Source organism: Hemitrygon akajei, chromosome 8, assembly GCF_048418815.1.
Source record: "Hemitrygon akajei chromosome 8, sHemAka1.3, whole genome shotgun sequence".
Classification (NCBI taxonomy): Eukaryota; Metazoa; Chordata; class Chondrichthyes; order Myliobatiformes; family Dasyatidae; genus Hemitrygon; species Hemitrygon akajei.
This window is the reverse complement of record NC_133131.1, coordinates 36,352,905-36,371,947: the sequence shown is the minus strand read 5'-3', so window position 1 is coordinate 36,371,947 and position 19,043 is coordinate 36,352,905. Positions and strand designations below refer to the sequence as shown.

The window sequence follows — 19,043 nt, the reverse complement described above, 5'->3', positions numbered from 1 at the left end:
AAATGGAGAAATGGAGAATTGAGAAGGATTCCACTTAAGGAGCACAGAAAGCTTAAAACGCAAGTAGAAACTGGAGTGGCAACTTTGCTGAAAAAGGGAATATAAGCTCAAATATAAGCTACCATGGAAGTGTCATTGAGGTGGCACTTTTGAGAAAAATAAATTTCTTTCTGAGAGGATGAATTGACGGACACTGAGGGATAGTGGGACTGATTGTTGGAAAGGAGACTTGCTTGTCTTCTACAGATTTCTGCACCCAATACTGGTTAGTCATTATTAAAATGGCCAGTCATACTTTTAATACATTTCACAACATTTTAGAATTCTTGTGAGAACAAGAGGTCTCCTAATCCATGTGTTTCTAGTAGAAATACCACCAGACCAGGAACTGGGTGAACTGTTGGCAGCTGAAGACATGATCCACTTAAAAGCAGTCCACAACGATCAATGCTACAACACATCTTGGTTCTCTTAAAAGATTTGATGAGAGATTGATGAATTAACATGGATCACATCTAAAGATGATGTTAACAGCTCTGCCTGTTTATACTTAACACATTGTAAGCTGGAAACTCTACAAGCCACCGTGAATACTTGGGATATGGGTTTGTTCAGTCCTAAATTTGGAACCTTAGCAGCCCATGGAGCTTGTTTTCAGGCAGCTACCATTCTTCTTCTCAATAAATGGATAGGATTTCAGGAAACACTCTCAGCAGGTTCAATAGAGAAGGGTTTTTGTTTAGCTTTAAGTGCAGTCACATTTCCTACCTTAAACTCGCTTCCAGATTTATTTAGCTTTTAGACTTGCTATTGAAAACATAATTAACAAGGAGTTATTTTGAGACCGCATGTACAGAGACCCGAGGAAATGTCCATCTACATGTCAGTTGTCCTATAATTAGTTCTGTAAAACCATTACTTGACTCAAGACGCTTAAAATCAAATCTTTCAGTTAAAGCTTTTAATCAAGTTATATAGCGTCCCCTCATTCCCACATGTACACCTTTCCCGCCCACCTTTGGGATCACCGTGAAAACAGCTGAATATGAATTTTGATTAAATTCCCTAAATGCTTTTTATGCCTAATTGTAAAATAAGTTATCCTCCACAGAGGAGACTATGGGGGCAATACTGTTATTTGAGGAGACTACAAGATGCATCAAGCTTCCTGCTTTAACAACATTTTTTGAAGGAGTTACTGCGGTTTAGGTTTTAAAACAAGACTTACCCGACCCTCAACATTCTTAACATGAATCCTGACCACTGCTTCATTATTGGTGTTGATGACATTCATCAGCTGGGCAGCATCCAGGCCTTGGATCAGGATAACAGGACGAGACAACAGTTCTTCTGGATTCTGTTTTAGCTATGAATAGGAAGAAGTCACATGAAGGATTATTTCACTGGAGGGCTTAAGAATGGCTCCAAATACCAACAAAAATTACAGCTACACAATATCACATGAGAACCTCATCAAACAAGGAATAGCGGTCCTTCTCAGGCTTTGCAATTCTTACTACCCCTGAAAAGGATTCAGAAACAAAAAAGGCACCAGAGCTTGTAAGCAGTGTATATGGTACAAAAGCACAGACTTATTTCCAATTGCAATAAATTTATATTATATAGCTTCATTTATTCATCTTGCTTAGAATACAAAGCAGGAGAGATTACAACTATTGCACTACCTGTGAATGAAACAGGTAAAGCTCCATCATAATGGATTTGGTTGATGCAAATTTTGGGAGGCAGCACAAGAGAAGCTGTATACCATGGCCAATGTTTAATTTTAAATAAATGTCACTGGCGTCTATATACAGAATCAATGCTTACACAATAGGCAACTTGTTATTTCATCACTAACACTATTACACAGCATTTCTCTGTTCATCTTGGCCATTCATTCTTAATATTGGGATTATTTATTTATTGAGATAAAACGTGGATACAGTACGCCCTTCGAGCTGCACTGCCCAACAAACCCCTATTTAGTCCTAGCCTAATCATGTGACAATTTACAATGACCAATTAACCTACTAACTGGTACATCTTTGGACTGCAGATGGAAATCAGAGGACCTGGGGAATTAAATTAGCATTAAACCCTTATGTATGCAAGCTGGAACTGGGTCATCTTCAATGCTGGTTTTACTGAGGGTGCAGGTACGCAACAGAGATTCACTACATTTTCCAAACTAATGTGATAATATTTTCCTTTGCCCATTATTAATAATTTCTCTGGCTTCCACTGTAAACCTCTGACCTTAGCCCTGTACATCACTGATGATCTGTTCCAATATTAAAGCTGAAAGTAAACCTTACTGTACTATAGTACATATATGTCACCACATACAACCCTGAGATTCATTTTCCTGTGGGCATACTCAATAAATCTATAGAATAGTAACTACAACAGGATCAATGAAAGATTAAATAGAGTGCAGAAGACACCAAACTGTGCAAATGCAGATATAAATAAATAGCAATTAATAACCAGAACATGAGATAGTGACATAAAGAATATATTGAACACATAGCTGCTTCCATATCTTTAGAAGGCTCATCAGTAATTTAATACCATGTTGGTTCTTTAGTTCTATTGCCCTAACTCACTTGTTTCACAATATTGACCTGGGAAACTTCTCCATTTTAGTGAAGGGTTCAAGTATCAGAGCCGGTATTTAAACATCCTATTAGCAAAAACAGTGCAGAATTTAATACTCAACAGTGAAAAGTGCAATCAGTCATTACATAGAATCTATAGAAACAGTTCATTAGAGCCAATTGGTCAATGTTCTTTACATACTCCAGCCAGTTTAATTACCAAGCTACTAAGTGCAGCAGAGGATAGAAATTTGGGATAGGGAGGGGGAATTTGTGGGCATGCGAGACAGAACAGGTTACAAGGAAATAAGTGGGGATTAAGACTGGTGAGATACTTTGAGAGCTGGCACAAAGATGATAGATTGAATGATCTACTGCTATATGGAAATCAGTTGGGAGATCAGGACTTTGATCCAAGCTAAAAGGAGTTAGACAAGGTCTTGGAGACAGAGGAGATTAAAGGATATGTATAATTTAAATTTAGACAAAGGACTGTGTTGTTGGCCATTAAAAAGAAACTCTGCTGTTCCTTTCCGTCGCTTTTCTTTTTATGTCAGATTCTGGATGGAGCGTGAAGTCCTGAATTCAGATTAATTTTAGTTTCTCATCTGAAAGTCATGTGCCTGAATAGTTTGTACCAAATTTACCATCAACCAGATGGCCTGCAGTGTCCAGCATTGCGATTCTCAGCCTGGGTGGAGAAATCAGTTTTCTATTATAGAAAATTATACTGTACGCCCACTGTGAACATTATAGTTACATTTAAATTATTTATGAATTATTTGTCTGTTTTGTCCTTGCCACACCAGAAATTGCCAAATAACCTCAACAAAATCTCTTTTGATGAACAGATGATTATTCTAATCCTGTTTATTTTCTATCTCTGAATCAAAGTTGTGGTTTGCTTTGAATTAGCAATCTTGTCGTGTGAGGCCCCTTGGGTAAGAGTGACCATAATATGGTGGAATTCTTCATTTAGATGGAGAGTGACATAGTTAATTCAGAAACAAAGGTTCTGAACTTAAAGAAGGGTAACTTTGAAGGTATGAGACGTGAATTAGCTAAGATAGACTGGCAAATGATACTTAAAGGGTTGATGGTGGATATGCAATGGCAAGCATTTAAAGATCGTGTGGATGAACTACAACAATTGTTTATCCCAGTTTGGCAAAAGAATAAACCAGGGAAGGTAGTGCACCCGTGGCTGACAAGGGAAATTAGGGATAGTATCAAGTCCAAAGAAGAAACATACAAATTAGCCAGAAAAAGCAGCACACCTGAGGACTGGGAGAAATTCAGAGTCCAGCACAGGAGGACAAAGGGCTTAATTAGCAAAGGGAAAAAAGATTATGAGAGAAAGCTGGCATAGAACATAAAAACTGACTGTAAAAGCTTTTATAGATATGTGAAAAGAAAAAGATTGGTAAGACAAATGTAGCTCCCAGGTGAATTGATCATGGGGAGTGAGGACATAGTAGACCAATTGAATAACTACTTTGGTTCTGTCTTCACTAAGGAGGACATAAATAATCTTCTGGAAATAGTAGGGGACTGAGGGTCTAGTGAGATGGAGGAACTGAGGGAAATACATGTTAGTAGGGAAGTGGTGTTAGGTAAATTGAAGGGATTAAAGGCAGATAAATCCCTAGGGCCAGATGGTCTGCATCCCAGAGTGCTTAAGGAAGTAGCCCAAGAAATAGTGGATGCATTAGTGATAATTTTTCAAAACTCCTTAGATTCTGGATTAGTTCCTGAGGATTGGAGGGTGGCTAATGTAACCCCACTTTTTAAAAAAGGAGGGAGAGAGAAACTGGGGAATTATAGACCGGTTAGCCTGACATTGGTGGTGGGGAAAATACTAGAGTCGGTTATCAAAGATGTGATAACAGCACATTTGGAAAGCGGTGAAATCATCGGACAAAGTCAGCATGGATTTGTGAAAGGAAAATCATGTCTGACGAATCTTACAGAATTTTTTGAAGATGTAACTAGTACAGTGGATAGGGGAGAACCAGTGGATGTGGTATATTTAGATTTTCAAAAGGCTTTTGACAAGGTCCCACACAGGAGATTAGTGTGCAAACTTAAAGCACACGGTATTGAGGGTATGGTATTGATGTGGATAGAGAATTGGTTGGCAGACAGGAAGCAAAGAGTGGGAGTAAACGGGACCTTTTCAGAATGACAGGCAGTGACTAGTGTGGTACCGCAAGGCTCAGTGCTGGGACCCCAGTTGTTTACAATATATATTAATGATTTAGACGAGGGAATTAAATGCAGCATCTCCAAGTTTGCGGATGACACGAAGCTGGGCGGCGGTGTTAGCTGTGAGGAGGATGCTAAGAGGATGCAGGGTGACTTGGATAAGTTAGGTGAGTGGGCAAATTCATGGCAGATGCAATTTAATGTGGATAAATGTGAGGTTATCCACTTTGGTGGCAAGAACAGGAAAACAGATTATTATCTGAATGGTGGCCGATTAGGAAAAGGGGAGGTGCAATGAGACCTGGGTGTCATCGTACACCAGTCATTGAAAGTGGGCATGCAGGTACAGCAGGCAGTGAAAAAGGTGAATGGTCTGTTGGCATTCATAGCAAGAGGATTCGAGTACAGGAGCAGGGAGGTTCTACTGCAGTTGTACAAGGCCTTGGTGAGACCACATCGGGAGTATTGTGTGCAGTTTTGGTCCCCTAATCTGAGGAAAGACATTCTTGCCATAGAGGGAGTACAAAGAAGGTTCACCAGATTGATTCCTGGGATGGCAGAACTTTCATATGAAGAAAGACTGGATTGACTGGGCTTATACTCGCTGGAATTTAGAAGATTGAGGGGGGATCTTATTGAAACGTATAAAATTCTAAAGGGATTGGACAGGCTAGATGTAGGAAGATTGTTCCCGATGTTGGGGAAGTCCAGAACGAGGGGTCACAGTTTAAGGATAAAGGGAAAGCCTTTTAGGACCGAGATGAGGAGAAACTTCTTCACACAGAGAATGGTGAATCTGTGGAATTCTCTGCCACAGGAAACAGTTGAGGCCAGTTCATTGGCTATATTTAAGAGGGAGTTAGATATGGCCCTTGTGGCTAAAGGGATCAGGGGTTATGGAGAGAAAGCAGGTACAGGGTTCTGAGTTGGATGATCAGCCAGGATCATACTGAATGGTGGTGCAGGCTCGAAGGGCCGAATGGCCTACTCCTGCACCTATTTTCTATGTTTCTAATCATAATCTCCTGTTCGGCTAAAGCAGTGTTTTCCAGCCTTTTTTAGCCCAATGTCCCCTAAAGCACCTTCATAATTGCCAGAACCCCTCTTCAGGCATAGTATACTTTCCGCTGCCCCCATAGTGTAAAAATATATCTACTATATGCTAACATGAGAAAAATGATTCTGCCTTAAATTTTTATTTGTCCTTAAACCTAGCTTATACAGTACCTGTGCGCTGTACATCGGCTTCGAGTTCAATGTGGTCCTTGAGCTTGACGGTTTTTAGCAAGAGTTGAAATATCTGGTTCAAGTCGTGACAGCAAAAGTTTTAAGTCCAAGTGGTTTCTGCTTTTTGGTGAGTATGTGGTTCACTGCACTGAAGCCTCTTTTAACAAGGTAGGAGGATGGCAATGCAATGAAGAGCAGTTTGGCTCTTCTCCAAAGACCATAAAATGTCATATGACAGTGTAGCTGATGACCGCAAAAGCTGACGTTTATGAAATGTATTTTTGTTTCTTCATCATTTTGAATTATGATAATTTCTTCTTGCAAGCGCTCTTTTTGTTCTTCCACCTTGCAAAGAAATGGGTTAATTATCCAGTCCGGAATTTCCAGATTGTTCAAATCCTTGAATCGATTCTAAAATCCTTCTTCAGTAACTGCAGGTGTAAGCCGAGCTTCAGACTCGTTGTGAGGACGAGTGCTCACCACCTGGAGAGCTATGGTTCTGCCTGGGTCCCAGTGCCTCATCCTTTATTTTGGACGTGCCTTAAGTTAGGGCAGTGCTTACCGCCAACCCCCCCCAAGAATCTTGAAAGCATCCCCTCCCCTCTAACTCCCCCTTAGGACCCGTAACTACCCCCTGCTGGGAATCACTGGGCTAAAGTCATCTTAATGATTTCAATTCACCAAATTGAAGAAACCTCTTTTGTGTTTGTTCAAGTACATATATCAATATTCAAGAGTAAAAGGGTGGATAGTCCTTGAAGAATATCATTTTGTGGCCTATTACTTTTACAGAACAACATCCAGAGCAAAGAAAAACATGTTTAAACTTTCTTATGCAATAACTAGCTGAGAGCAGAAATTATATACCAAAGAAAATTATGTATTACTTGTCAACAGATGTACAGCCTACTATAGCCCAAAAGGTTCAATACTTGATGATCATTTTTGTTGAGGAGTAAAAAGGGATACAATGAGTTATAATTATCCTGCTTTAACTGAGGCCATATTCCAAACTAACTGTTCAGTGTAGTGTTGAAGAAATGCCTCTCTGTTTAGAGAGATGTGAAAACTGTGAATTTGTTATATTTATTCTTTCTTGATATGTGGGGGCTGCTACAATTTTCCCTCTTAATTAATCTCAAAATGGTGATAGGCGTTTTAATAGAGTCAGAGGTACTCCTATATATTAGCTAGGTAATGCCAGGATTTTGACCGGACAATAATAACATCCATCTATAGTGAATGTAAAGCTCTGTGTTTCCTATAGGCCTGTTGCTCTTGTTCTTCAAGATCAGTGGCTCCCAAAATTCTTTGGGTTACCAGACCAAATCCCAAGTGTCCCCCTCTCCCTTTCCAGCCTTTACATAAAAACTATGAAGAATTTTGATTTACGATGCTCAGTGAAAAAAGACGTGACAAATAATTGCAAAAAATATTGAATTTAAAGCTATTTAAAGCTACAAATAAAATTCTTTATTATAGTAAAAACAATTTTCATCAACAATTTAAAACTGTACATTAGTAGTCCAAATATTCACTAATATTTGCTACAACAAGTGTATGGGACATTGGAAAAAATGTTGAATTTCCCCATGGGGATGAATAAAGTATCTATCTATCTATCTAATTCAGTGCTTCTTCACCTTTAATTGGTGGATGAGCTTGGTGCAGTGATATCAGCTTCTCAATGTCGAGCTGAATATCACTCATAGGGAATTTTAGATACACACATTCAGTAACCTGTAGTCTGTTTCACTGCTTTGAAAGAAGTTGGGTGACTGCGCTGAAACTGTGCTCCACTAAACATATGTTGGAGAGGCAATAAAGAATACCTTGACCTTCAGCTCAAAGTCATTTTGTAGGGAGCTCAGTTCCTCCTCCATCCTTCCTGTTAATTCCTCATTACACGTGTTCAGGAATGGATTTATTACCCATCTGGATTTGTATCGAGAGAGGATCCTGAAATGACTCTGACATGTCTTTATGCAGCTCACCCAGGTGGGAACAGTATACTTGAAGATCATCATCTGGTATTCTTTCTTTCCCTTCCATCTCAGAGAGACTTGGAAATTGGAAAAGATTGCAATGGCCAATGTTGCACTTTTATAAGGTTAACTTGAACAGAAATGGGGAGATCACTGATTTCTCATTCATAAGATTCACATAATTTTTCTTAATTGAAGATTGACTTCATTAAACTTTGTAAGTAATTCTGACAAATAAGCAACGTCATGCCTGATATTCTTCAGCTGATTGCTGAATGCAGCATTTGAGTCTTCAAAGAATTTATCACAGTTTCAAAAAGCTCATGAAAGCATTTCAGGCAGTTTCCTTTCGACAGCCATCTGACTTCAGTGCACAACAGCAAGCATTCAAAGTGCTTGTCATTCTCAATACAAAGCTCTTGAAATAGTTGAGATTTGAGAGCATGGGACTCGATTTTATTTACTGCTATGATAATGATTTGTGCAGTTTATCACAGGATTTTTGCGACAAGACGTTGTCTTGTGAATTACACAGGGAATGGTAGATATATTAGGTACAGCTTACTTCAGGAAAGTAATAACCCCGATGGTGGTGTCCTGTCATTGATGGTGTCCCATCTGTTGTACAAGCAAAGATGCTAGTGAGTAGAATGTCCTTCTCTTTGAAAAATTGCTCAACAACCCAAAATATTGACTCTCCCTTGCAAGGGTTTCAAGTCCCCTTGCAAATAACAACTCCTGAACCATGCTTTCATCTTTTATGAGGTGGATATAACCAAGAAGCACAGATTCGTTGCCTGGCAACATTGACTCATCCAACTACACAGCATCCATACTTACTTGTCCTAAGTATGTTCCACAATGTGTCTTCCATATTTTCAGATATTTCACCTATTCGTCTTTGAACAGAGATGTCGCTGAGCAGAATTACTTTAATTATTTTGTCTGGTGACTTATGCAAAACTGTACTCAGCTCTTCTCCAATTGTACAGGGCTTTCCAGATTTAGCGAAGAGCAGTGACATGTTGTATGAAGCACAGAAACCATCACTGTTTTGTTGTGAAGTGCTGGCAAAGCAGTTTTGAAGTGTTTTCCATTTCTGAGAGTTTTTACGAAGTGACTGAAAATAAGCCAAGTTTTTGTTTGCTTTTTCAGAGTGTATTCGCTTCAAATGTTCAAGGAGCCTGGACAGTTTTGTTGCTTCATTTGAAAAAAACTTCTTCACCCCACAGACACATTGGCTTGGTGCTGGTATAAATCCATTATTTCAGATACTCCACATTACACTGTCTATACTTTCTTTTTTGTTTGGTCTGCTCTTACCATTCTTGTTATATGGTAATGACCACAGTCAATCAGCTACCTCTTAAATCCAACGTCACGCATGACGATCAAAAAAGGGGACAGTTAAGATGTCATTATAGCTCTGGCAAAACCTGACTGCCTGAAGGTACATAAAGTGGGGCAGTTTTATTTTGTTTGGGCTGTGGGCTAGAGAAATGAGGTAAAGACCATTGAAAAGGGCAGATTCTGAACTTTACCCCCATTGAATGCCATACCCTAATTCACATGAATTGCTTCATTGCATGATTAGAGTATTGGAACTGTACTAGCTAACACTGTACTAAGGAGTGAACAGCAATAATGTGTGGTCTGGGCCTGCAAATAACACAATTTCTTCTGTCCCGATTTCTCATGATATGTCAAAAACAGAAGTGTCACTTTGCTCTTCAATAACTATTAATGTGCTTTTGAGCAAAGACTAAGAGAATGGTGGGTTAGCAAGACATGAGGTGATCATTGTAATCAATGACAAGACACTAAAGATTAAATGCTTATAATATGTAATTCAATTCTTAAATTAAGCCTATAATTTCTCAATCGCCCCCCTTGTTCCCCCCCACCACATCCCTTTTATCTTTATTAGCCCCTAGAAGCTCCCACCACCAATATTGCCTACCTTGGAAACCACTCTTCTAGATGATAAAAATTGTATGTTTGGGTGTGACTATTGGATTAGCTAACATTCTTCTCTGAACTAACTGCAACAAAATCCCTTTTAATGAACAGATGATTATTCTAATCCTATTTATTTTCTATCTCTAAATCAAGATTGTGGCTCTCTTTGAACTAGTCACATTTTCCAGTTTGACTAAAGCAAACTAAAGAAACCTCCTTGTTACTCATTTCACTCTCATGTTTTTCAGATAAGCTGCCTGTCTCTGTCTCAGCAATTATGCTCATTAGTTTTATTATTCACCAACCTACAATGTCAATGTCTGTTCTAAATGGTTACGTGCAAAGACCGAGCGCTCCTGGTTAAGCACTTGAGATGATCGCAGGACGGCCATTCCTGCCTGAGCGTCACAACTGAAAACATCTCACAATGATAAAGTAGACAACTGGGACATTATGTCCAACAGCGTTGCTGGTGCAAAGTGATGTATTTGAATTCATTATACCTGCCACAATAAAGGAAGCAGGGCTTTAACAAAACATTTTCTTTGTTCTAAATTGCTCCTGGGTCACACAGTTCTCTTGCCGTTAAAAACAGTAAGACAGGACAACATCGTTACCTGAGCCACAGCCCTTGCATCATCAGTTACATCGAAGATCACTGCGGTGGCACCTCTCTTAATAGCAAATTTGGCCTGCAGGAAGAAAGAGACAAACTCGTGACTTTGGACTAATTGTTTCTGCACGCTTTCCCGACACCGAGATTTCATTTGTCGCAGAGTAATCAGCACGGCCCAACCGACCCACAGCTTTCTCGCTGCTAGGCCCAGTTGCCCCGATTCGGCCCATAACTCTCCAACCACCTCCTCTCCATGTGCTTACCCAAGTGTCTTGTAAAGGATGCGATTGTACCCGCCTCCACCACTTCCTCTGGCAGCTCACTTCAGGTTCTCACTACTTTCCATGTATCAAGGTTACCTCTCAGGTTACTTTTAAATACCTCCCCTCTTATCTTGTATCTGAGCCCTTCCACAACCCATAGGAAAGGACTATAACTGTCCACCTTACCCACACCCCTCAAGATTTTATAAACTTCTAAGAGGACATCCCTCATGCTCCTACACTCCAATGAATAAGAGATCCAGTGGGGCTAACTTCTCCCTATAACTCAGGCCCCTTAGCCCAGGCAATATCCTGGTAAATCTCTTCTGCACCCTATCAACTCAACAATGTCTTTCCTTTAACAGGATGACTAAAACTGTGTGCAATAGTCAAAGTGCAGTCCCACCAATGACTTATATAACTGCAACATAATGTCTCTACTCCTAAGCTCAATGCCCCCATCTGATGAAGGGCAGCATGCTAAATGTCTTCTTCGCCACCCATCCTACAGTTCACTTGCCGTGATCTGCGCACATCTGCTCCCAAGTCCCCCCCCCCCCCCCGTTCCACAACACTCTTCATCTCACACTTATCTAAGACGAAATCCAGTTGCCAACTGATCAAGACCCGTTTGTAAATCATTGCAAACTGCTTCACTGCCAACAAGACCTCATCACCAAACTTGGTTATTCACATCCAAATTATTTACATAAATAAGAATGACAGAAGTCCGAAAATTGACCTCTGGGGCAATCTTCTACCTTCATCTATCCCCTTAGTTACCTCTTCAGAAAATTTCAAAAGCTTTATTAGACATGATCTCCCACATACAGAACCATGCTGATTATATCTGATGAGGTCTTGACTATCAAAGTGACGGTAGACCTTGTCCTTCAGAGTTTTCTCCAGTAACTTCCCTATAACCGAAGTCATGCTCGTAGGTCCCTGTTCTGTCATTGCCACCCTTGAACAATGGAACTACATTATTGCCAAGCCCCAGTCTTCTGGAACTTGACAAGTGGCTAATGTTAAAGCAAACATCTCGGCAAGTGCTTCTGTAATTTCTTCTATGACGTACAAGAGTGCACTTGTTCTGGCCTTACCCATCTTAATGCATTTCAAGGATGCAAATACCTCCTTCCTCGTAATATGCATATGTTCCAAAATCTCATTACTTTTACCCTCATTTCTTTGGCATCCATGACATTCTCCTTAGTAACACCAAAATGAAACAGTCAATAAAAACCTTGCCATCTCCAGTGCTTCCACAAGTAGGGGGCACTGAGAGGACCTAGTCTCTCTCTAGTCACCCTTTTACTATTAATATAACTGAAGAATGATGATGGCGCCTAATGGCGACTCCTTTGCTTGCATCTTCGGAAATAACTCTTTTTCTATCTTTAATATCTCCGTTTTCCCTTTCAGGGTTCTTTTGAAGACCCTGACCTGGAGTTACATGCTGACTTTGGTTCTTTGTGGGAATGCGATCTGCTGTTGGGGTCTCACGACTGGCCGCTATTTGATATACCATGGAAAACTAACAAGCCTTCAGGGCTCTGGGATTTCGTGGTTCTGGAGGCAGGCAGACTTGAGGCTGGTGCCTCCACAGGAAATCGGTGTGTCGTGGGAGACGGACGATCAAAAGCAGCGAGCTGACTGCTGGCTGTGTGCCTGGAGACCCGAGTTCTTTGGGTACAGAGCTCGGAAAAAGTAACACAACAGACTTTTAACGTTGTAAATCAGTGAGTTGTTTGTTATGTCTCCCCTCACGCTGTGAAATGGTGACAACACTTTTTCCCTTATTAGGGAGAGAGAGAGAGCCTGTGGTATGTCGAATTACCAGGTGAACGAGTAGTCTTTGGGGTACTGCAAGTCTGTGTCTTTATTGATGCTTTGCTGCACACTTGAGTGCTTGGTGGGAGAGGGGGATCGCTGTTTTGCTGCTGCTTATGCGTGGGTGGGGAGAGCTGGGGGGGGCCTTGGGGTTCTAACAATTAACTGTGGGGCACTCCTCTGTTTTTGTGGATGGTTGCAAAGAAAAAGAATTTCAGGATGTATATTGTATACATTTCTCTGACATTAAATGTATCTTTGAAACCTTTGAACCATTAACCCTGCCTGCCAAATCGACTTCAATCCTCTTTTTGCCTTCCAGGTTTCCCCCTTAAGCCTGCACTTAAAACTTCTTAAATATTCAGTGAGGAATTCATTTGTACCCAGCTGCCTAAAAATAATTAACGCTTGCTTCTTTTTCCTGACCAGAGCCTCAACTTCTATCGTCAGTCAGGGTATGTTGAACTTGGTTTTGTCTACCCTCTACCCTAACAGGTACACGCTGACCTTCAGCTCATGAGGTGACCCTTTTAAGAGCTTCCCATTTGCCAACAGTTTCTTTGCCACTAAATAAAGTCCAGTCTAATGCCCCCAAAGCTGGTCCTGCTCCAGTTCAGGACTCTAACCTGCAAATCTGTTCTACCTTTTTCCATGTTTGTTTGTCATGTAAAGTTGGATATTATAGACCCCTATCTGGACAAAGATAAGCTTTGGTTGAACTTTTCCACAGTACGCTGTTGAACAGTCAACAAGAAGTACAGATCACACCAGGGAATGGGCAACAGAATTCTGGAACTACAAACATCAGCCAGAGAGGTACAATAGGATAGGCACAACATGTATCATGGGGAGAAGGAACTGGCGGAGGATGTATTATGGAGAGGATGATATGGCAGATGGGATTTACAAGGAGCAGTAGAGTGAGGAATGGGTCATCCAGACTACAGTAGAAATCGTGATGCAACTGATTAGTAGTTGGTTGGAATTTCCACAATTCCAGATGGTTGGAATTTCCACAATGGTAGCTGTGGGATTTACATTCAATTAATAAACTGGAATTTGAGGAAAATAACAGCTAGTTTTTGTAATGATGACCACAAACAACAGCCAAATTCTTATAAGATAACTCACTAATCACAAAAAAGTGAAAATCTGCAGAAGCTGGAAATTTAAGCAACACACACAAAGTGCTGGAGGAACTCAGCAGATCAGGCAGCATCTGTGGAAAAGAGTATAGTCAATGTCTCGGGCTGAAACCCTTCATAAATCCTGACGAAGGGTCTCAGTTCGAAACGTCAACTGTATGCTTTTCCATAGATGCTGCTTGGCCTGCTGAGTTCCTCCAGCATTTTGCATTTGTTGCGTGACTCACCAATGTCTACTATAAAGGACATCTATTAAGTTTATCTGGTTTGGTATACTTTATATAGCTGACTCCTAAATGCCCTTGAAAAGCCGAGAGGGTAAAAGGATGAGAAATAAAAACGAACCTCGTCAATCACACCCAAATCATGAAAAATATTTCATTTCTCAGCATTTCAGTTAGGTTTGTCACCTCAAATTAAAAACTTAAATGCTCTCTTGTATTTTGCCAAAATCCAGAAGATATACTGCACTGTAGGGGGTGCTAATTGTCTACCATTGATATCGCTCTGTGCAATTTAACAGTGCCAAAGATAATTAAAGAGTTCCCCACAATCTCCAGCACTCAAGACAATGTTCCGAAGAGCAGAACGAGTGAGAAATGGTTACAGACTGCACAGAAAATATAAATGCAACAGCACTTACAAGGGGTGATTGATAAGTTCATGGCCTAAGGTAGGAGGAGTCAATTTTAGAAAAACTAGCACATTTATTTTTTCTACATTTACACACTAGTACTGTGGTCGTGGAGCATGCGGATCCCTTCTTTGTAGAAATCAGTATCTTGGACCTCCAGAAGTGGTCCACATGGGGTGATTGATAAGTTCGTGGCCTAAGGTAGAAGGAGATGAGTTATTAACTTCAAACTTTCTGCATTTTCACTCAGAGTTGAACTGCACGTGCATGTAACGAGAGCTGTATAACTCATCTCCTTCTACCTTAGGCCACAAACTTATCAATCACCCCTGCTGTGGACCACTTCTACAAAGAAGGAATCCGTATGCTCCATGACCCTGGACTAAGTGTGTACATCTAGGAGGGGACTATGTTGAAAAAAAGTGTGCTAGTTTTTCTAAAATTGACTCCTTCTACTGTAGGCCACAAACTTATCAATCACCCCTTGTAAGATGCAGCTATAAAATTAAACAGGATTTGGTTGCAATCCAAATTCTTTCGGAGACACTGCAATAACACAATGCTCCACAATTTGCAACACGCAGAAATACCACAATACACACTACTCTACAATCCAATGGCGTTCAGAGAAAAACTCTATTGGTACAATCAGACAACTTGAAAGATAAAATTCTGGAAAAGCTGCAAAGCATGTTGATAGACTACCCATGTATCTCGTCAAGCATAAGAATAAGCTTTGCAGTTTTACCACAATTTTACCTTGTAACACGTCTGGATGCATCTTTGGAGCGCTGGGCCAAACGTGTAGATCAGGGGTTCCCAACCTGGGGTCCATGGGCTCCTTGCTTAATGGCATGAAAAAGGTTGGGAACCCCTGGCACAGATAGACAAGGTTAAAATTTCAGAAAGTCAACTCTTCCAGTTAAATTTAATCTGCTCTCAACTTCAGAAAACAACTGGTTGGGATAATAAGACTTTTTTTCTGCAACAGAATAATTGAAGTGCTGATTAAAACTGAAAATAATGGCTTAACCAATGAAAAGAAACACATAGGATATCGAATTCAATAGTTGTCAATTGTGAGGAGAGTCCTCCACAACAGAGAACTTCATGACAGGGGCAGAGGGAAGGACTATATTTACTGAAGGATTTCTTTAAGGTAATTCTAGCTCTTTCTGATCTGGCAACTTCAGCTGGGACAATGATTAGAGACCACAGTGACCTCTAACAGTGCTTCTGGCTCATGCATGTCAGAAGAGGTATTAAAATTCTGTAAGAAGGACTTGCTTGGAACTACAAATACCAGTCATGGTAACTGCAGCCTTAGGGTTAAGGGCCATTACGTTGATAGACAGAATCCTCAGGAAAGGGCTCATTTGTAACAACTGTGATAGGTGCATGAGTGACAACATTAGTCAAGGTATTTATTATAATCAGCTCTTCTTCTGGGATCATATAAGAAGCCTTTCAAAATCTTCATTCTGCAAATTTCACACCAGCTTTCCCACCCTCCCTCAAGACAGACCCTAAAATGAAGTAAAGGGCCCATACAGTTGACACCAGTTAACTCAGAAAAGTGTAACTCATGCAGTAAAGACTCATGGTTCAACAGTTTTCAAACACCTTTTAACCACTTCAGTGAGCATTAACCTCGGAGGGTAAAAAGAGTGCCATCCAGAGTCACCTCACTTAGCCACGTACCTATGTGGGAGTGAAGTTGTAGTTGACTGCTTCAGGCAAAAGCCGGGTTATACGATAAACAATGATGGTTGGAAATGTGATATCAGAAAAGAATTGCAGGGTATTAATCTTTGAAAGGAAAAAATAAGGTTAATATTACAAGATCTGTGTGCTTGGTACAGCGTATATGGTAAAATGAGCCAATTAACTCAAAAGAAGGGCAAGGGTAAGATTTGAATTTGTAACCTAGCTTTTCTCTTTTTGATTTTGATGGAATTTCCGCGTTATGTCCAGCATTTTGTGGTTTGAAACCCATGACTCGTGCTACAACTTTTTTTCCTTTGTAGTTGGGGCAGTCACACAGTTTTTGCTGAAAGGTCATGACCTCTCCACTCTAGTTGAAAGCAATGCATTTCAAGGATGGTGATCACCTGAAGCACTGCTCCTTCACAAGCACGCTACAGCACATCTCATCCTTTCATCCCACAGATTAAGCTTCTCCTTTCACATTAAACATTTATTTACTCTGAACACCTGACCCTTGGGGCTTTTCTCCCATTATTCTTTTTGCTTGCTCACCACTGAAAGGATTCCAACTAGTAACCAGTGAGAATGCTTCCCAGAAATCCCTTTACCAAATTGAGCAGCATGCAGTTCTGCAAGTGGAAGTGACAGAAACAGGGCGAACACCTCTTCATTTAAGGGTAGCATCAAATCACCAGAGTCCAGTGCTGCCTGGCACACAAGAACTCCTGAACAAATTCAAATCATTATAGATTGATTCTTAAAAAAGGGAACTGCGTCAATCCAATCAAAGACAAGAGAAAGTCTGCAGATGCTGGAAATCCAAGCAACACATGTAAAACACTGGAGGAACTCAGCAAGCGAGGTAGCATCTATGGAACAGATTATAGTCAACCTTTTGAGCCGAGACCCTTCATCAAGACTGGAGAAAAAAAAGACGAGGCATCAGAGTAAGAAGGTGGGAGGGAGAAACACAAGGTGATGGGTGAAACCAGGAGGGGGGAGGGGTGAAGTAAAGAGCTGGGAAGTTGATTGGTGAAAGAGATACAGAGAAGGAGAAGGGGGATTCTGACAGGAGAGGACAGAAGGCCATGGAAGGAAGAAAAAGCGGAGAAGCACCAGCAGGAGGTGATGGATAGATAAGGAAATAAAGTGAGAGAGGGAAAAGGGAATGGGGAATAGTGAAGTGGAGGGAATTACTGGAAATTCAAGAAATCAATGTACATACTAACAAGTTGAAGAACTGTGTTAAATTGTGTTATAGAGTCACACAGCAAGGAAACTGCTTACTGATTATCAAACACTGATTTTATCCTAATCCAACAGAAACCCCAATCTTAATTTTTCCATGTTCTCGCCAATCCTCTTCACATTCTTCCACTCACCTACCCAGCAAGGGCAATTTAAGTGGCCAAATAACTTACCACGCCGCAGGGCTTTGGGATGTGGGAAGAAACCATTGGGAACGTGCCAACTCCACATAGACAGCACTGAGATCAGAACTGAACCTGAGACTCTGGCTCTTTAAGGCAGCAGTTCTACAACCTGGAGCACAACAAAAAGTACTGGAGGAAATCAATGAGCCTGGCTCACTGAGAGAAATAGACAGCTGGCATTTCGGCTAAGACCCTTCAGTTGGAAAGGGATTAAGCAGTATAAAACAGGTGGTGGTGAGGAAGGGATGGAGCAAAAACTAGTAGGAGGTAGGTGGATCCAGGTGAGGAGGGTGATAAGCAGATGGAGACGGGGAGAGTGGGAATAGTGACAAATGCTGGGAGGCTATAGGTAGAATTGACAAAGGGTTGAAGATGGATGGAAGTGCGGAGGGCTGATGCGAGTAACTGGGGAGAGGAACAAGGAAGAGGAGTGTATGGTTGATTGGCAGATGGAGAAGGGAAAGGAGGGAAAGAAAAAAGATGGCGGGGCTGGGGCAACGCAAGAAGAACAGGGTAGATCAGCCGCAACAATCGGTGGGGGAGGGGGGTGCTGAGAAGTTTACCAGGGTCAGGTAAAAAACTTTTGAGGTATCCACCAATGGTTACAAGCACACCACTTGAGATTATAAACTATGCTTGGTGCAGGGTAAAGCTTCCTCAATATTCCAACAAATAAACTTCAAGCAGAGAGAGTAGATGTACAGCCTAGTATACCAAAACTCAGAGGCTGGGTTCTTCTTAATTTACAAATTTCTGGACCTAGGACTCGACAACCCCTTTTGTAATTGGATCTCTGATCTGTAAGGACAGGCAGCTACAGCTCCACCACAATAATTCAGCACTGGTGCTCTACACGGCTGCATCTTCAGCCCCTATTCTACTCCAAGTACACTTGAGGCTAGATTCTGCAGCAACTCAATCAACAAGTTTGCAGATGATGCCATTACATCAGGCTGTATCTCAAATATCAATGAGTTGGACTATAGTAAGGAGGTAGAGAGCCTAGTGACAAAAAAACAGGTCATTGGCTTCGGAAGGGGGAAGGGCAATGGTGCATATGCTTCTGTTTACACCAATGACTTTGAGGTCAAGAGGGTTGAGGGCTTCAGGTTCCTAGAAGAGAACATCATCAGTAGCCTGTCCTGTTCCAACTACATTGATGCTGCAGCCAAGGAAGCGCGGCAGCAACCCTACTTCCTCAGGAAGCTAAAGAAATTTGACATGTTCCCTCCGAGCCTCACCATGGAAAGCATTCTCTTTGGTTGCTTAACAGCTTGTAACTGTTCTGCCTGGTACTGCAACAAACAAAGAGAGTCGTGGACACAGCTCAGCACATCAAGGAAACTAGCCTCCCTCCATGGACAGTTTGCACTTCTCACGGCCTTGACAAAGCAGCCAGCATAACCAGAAGCTCCACCCACACCAGACATTTTCTC

The 19,043-nt window shown here is 41.1% G+C and overlaps 1 protein-coding gene across 3 annotated transcripts in view; it reads right to left on the bottom strand.

Moving 5' to 3' along the window:
- Positions 1-19,043, bottom strand: part of rnf43 (ring finger protein 43) — a 221,737-nt gene that overhangs the window by 12,869 nt on the left and 189,825 nt on the right. For 2 of the 3 annotated variants that reach the window (XM_073053598.1, XM_073053599.1), the window contains exons 3-4: positions 10,594-10,668; positions 1,229-1,366 (exon numbers count right to left, since the gene is read on the bottom strand). In XM_073053598.1, coding sequence (XP_072909699.1) covers positions 1,229-1,366; positions 10,594-10,668 — 213 coding nt within the window. The remainder of the gene's footprint in view (positions 1-1,228; positions 1,367-10,593; positions 10,669-19,043) is intronic. The other variant, XM_073053600.1, reaches the window with a different exon arrangement.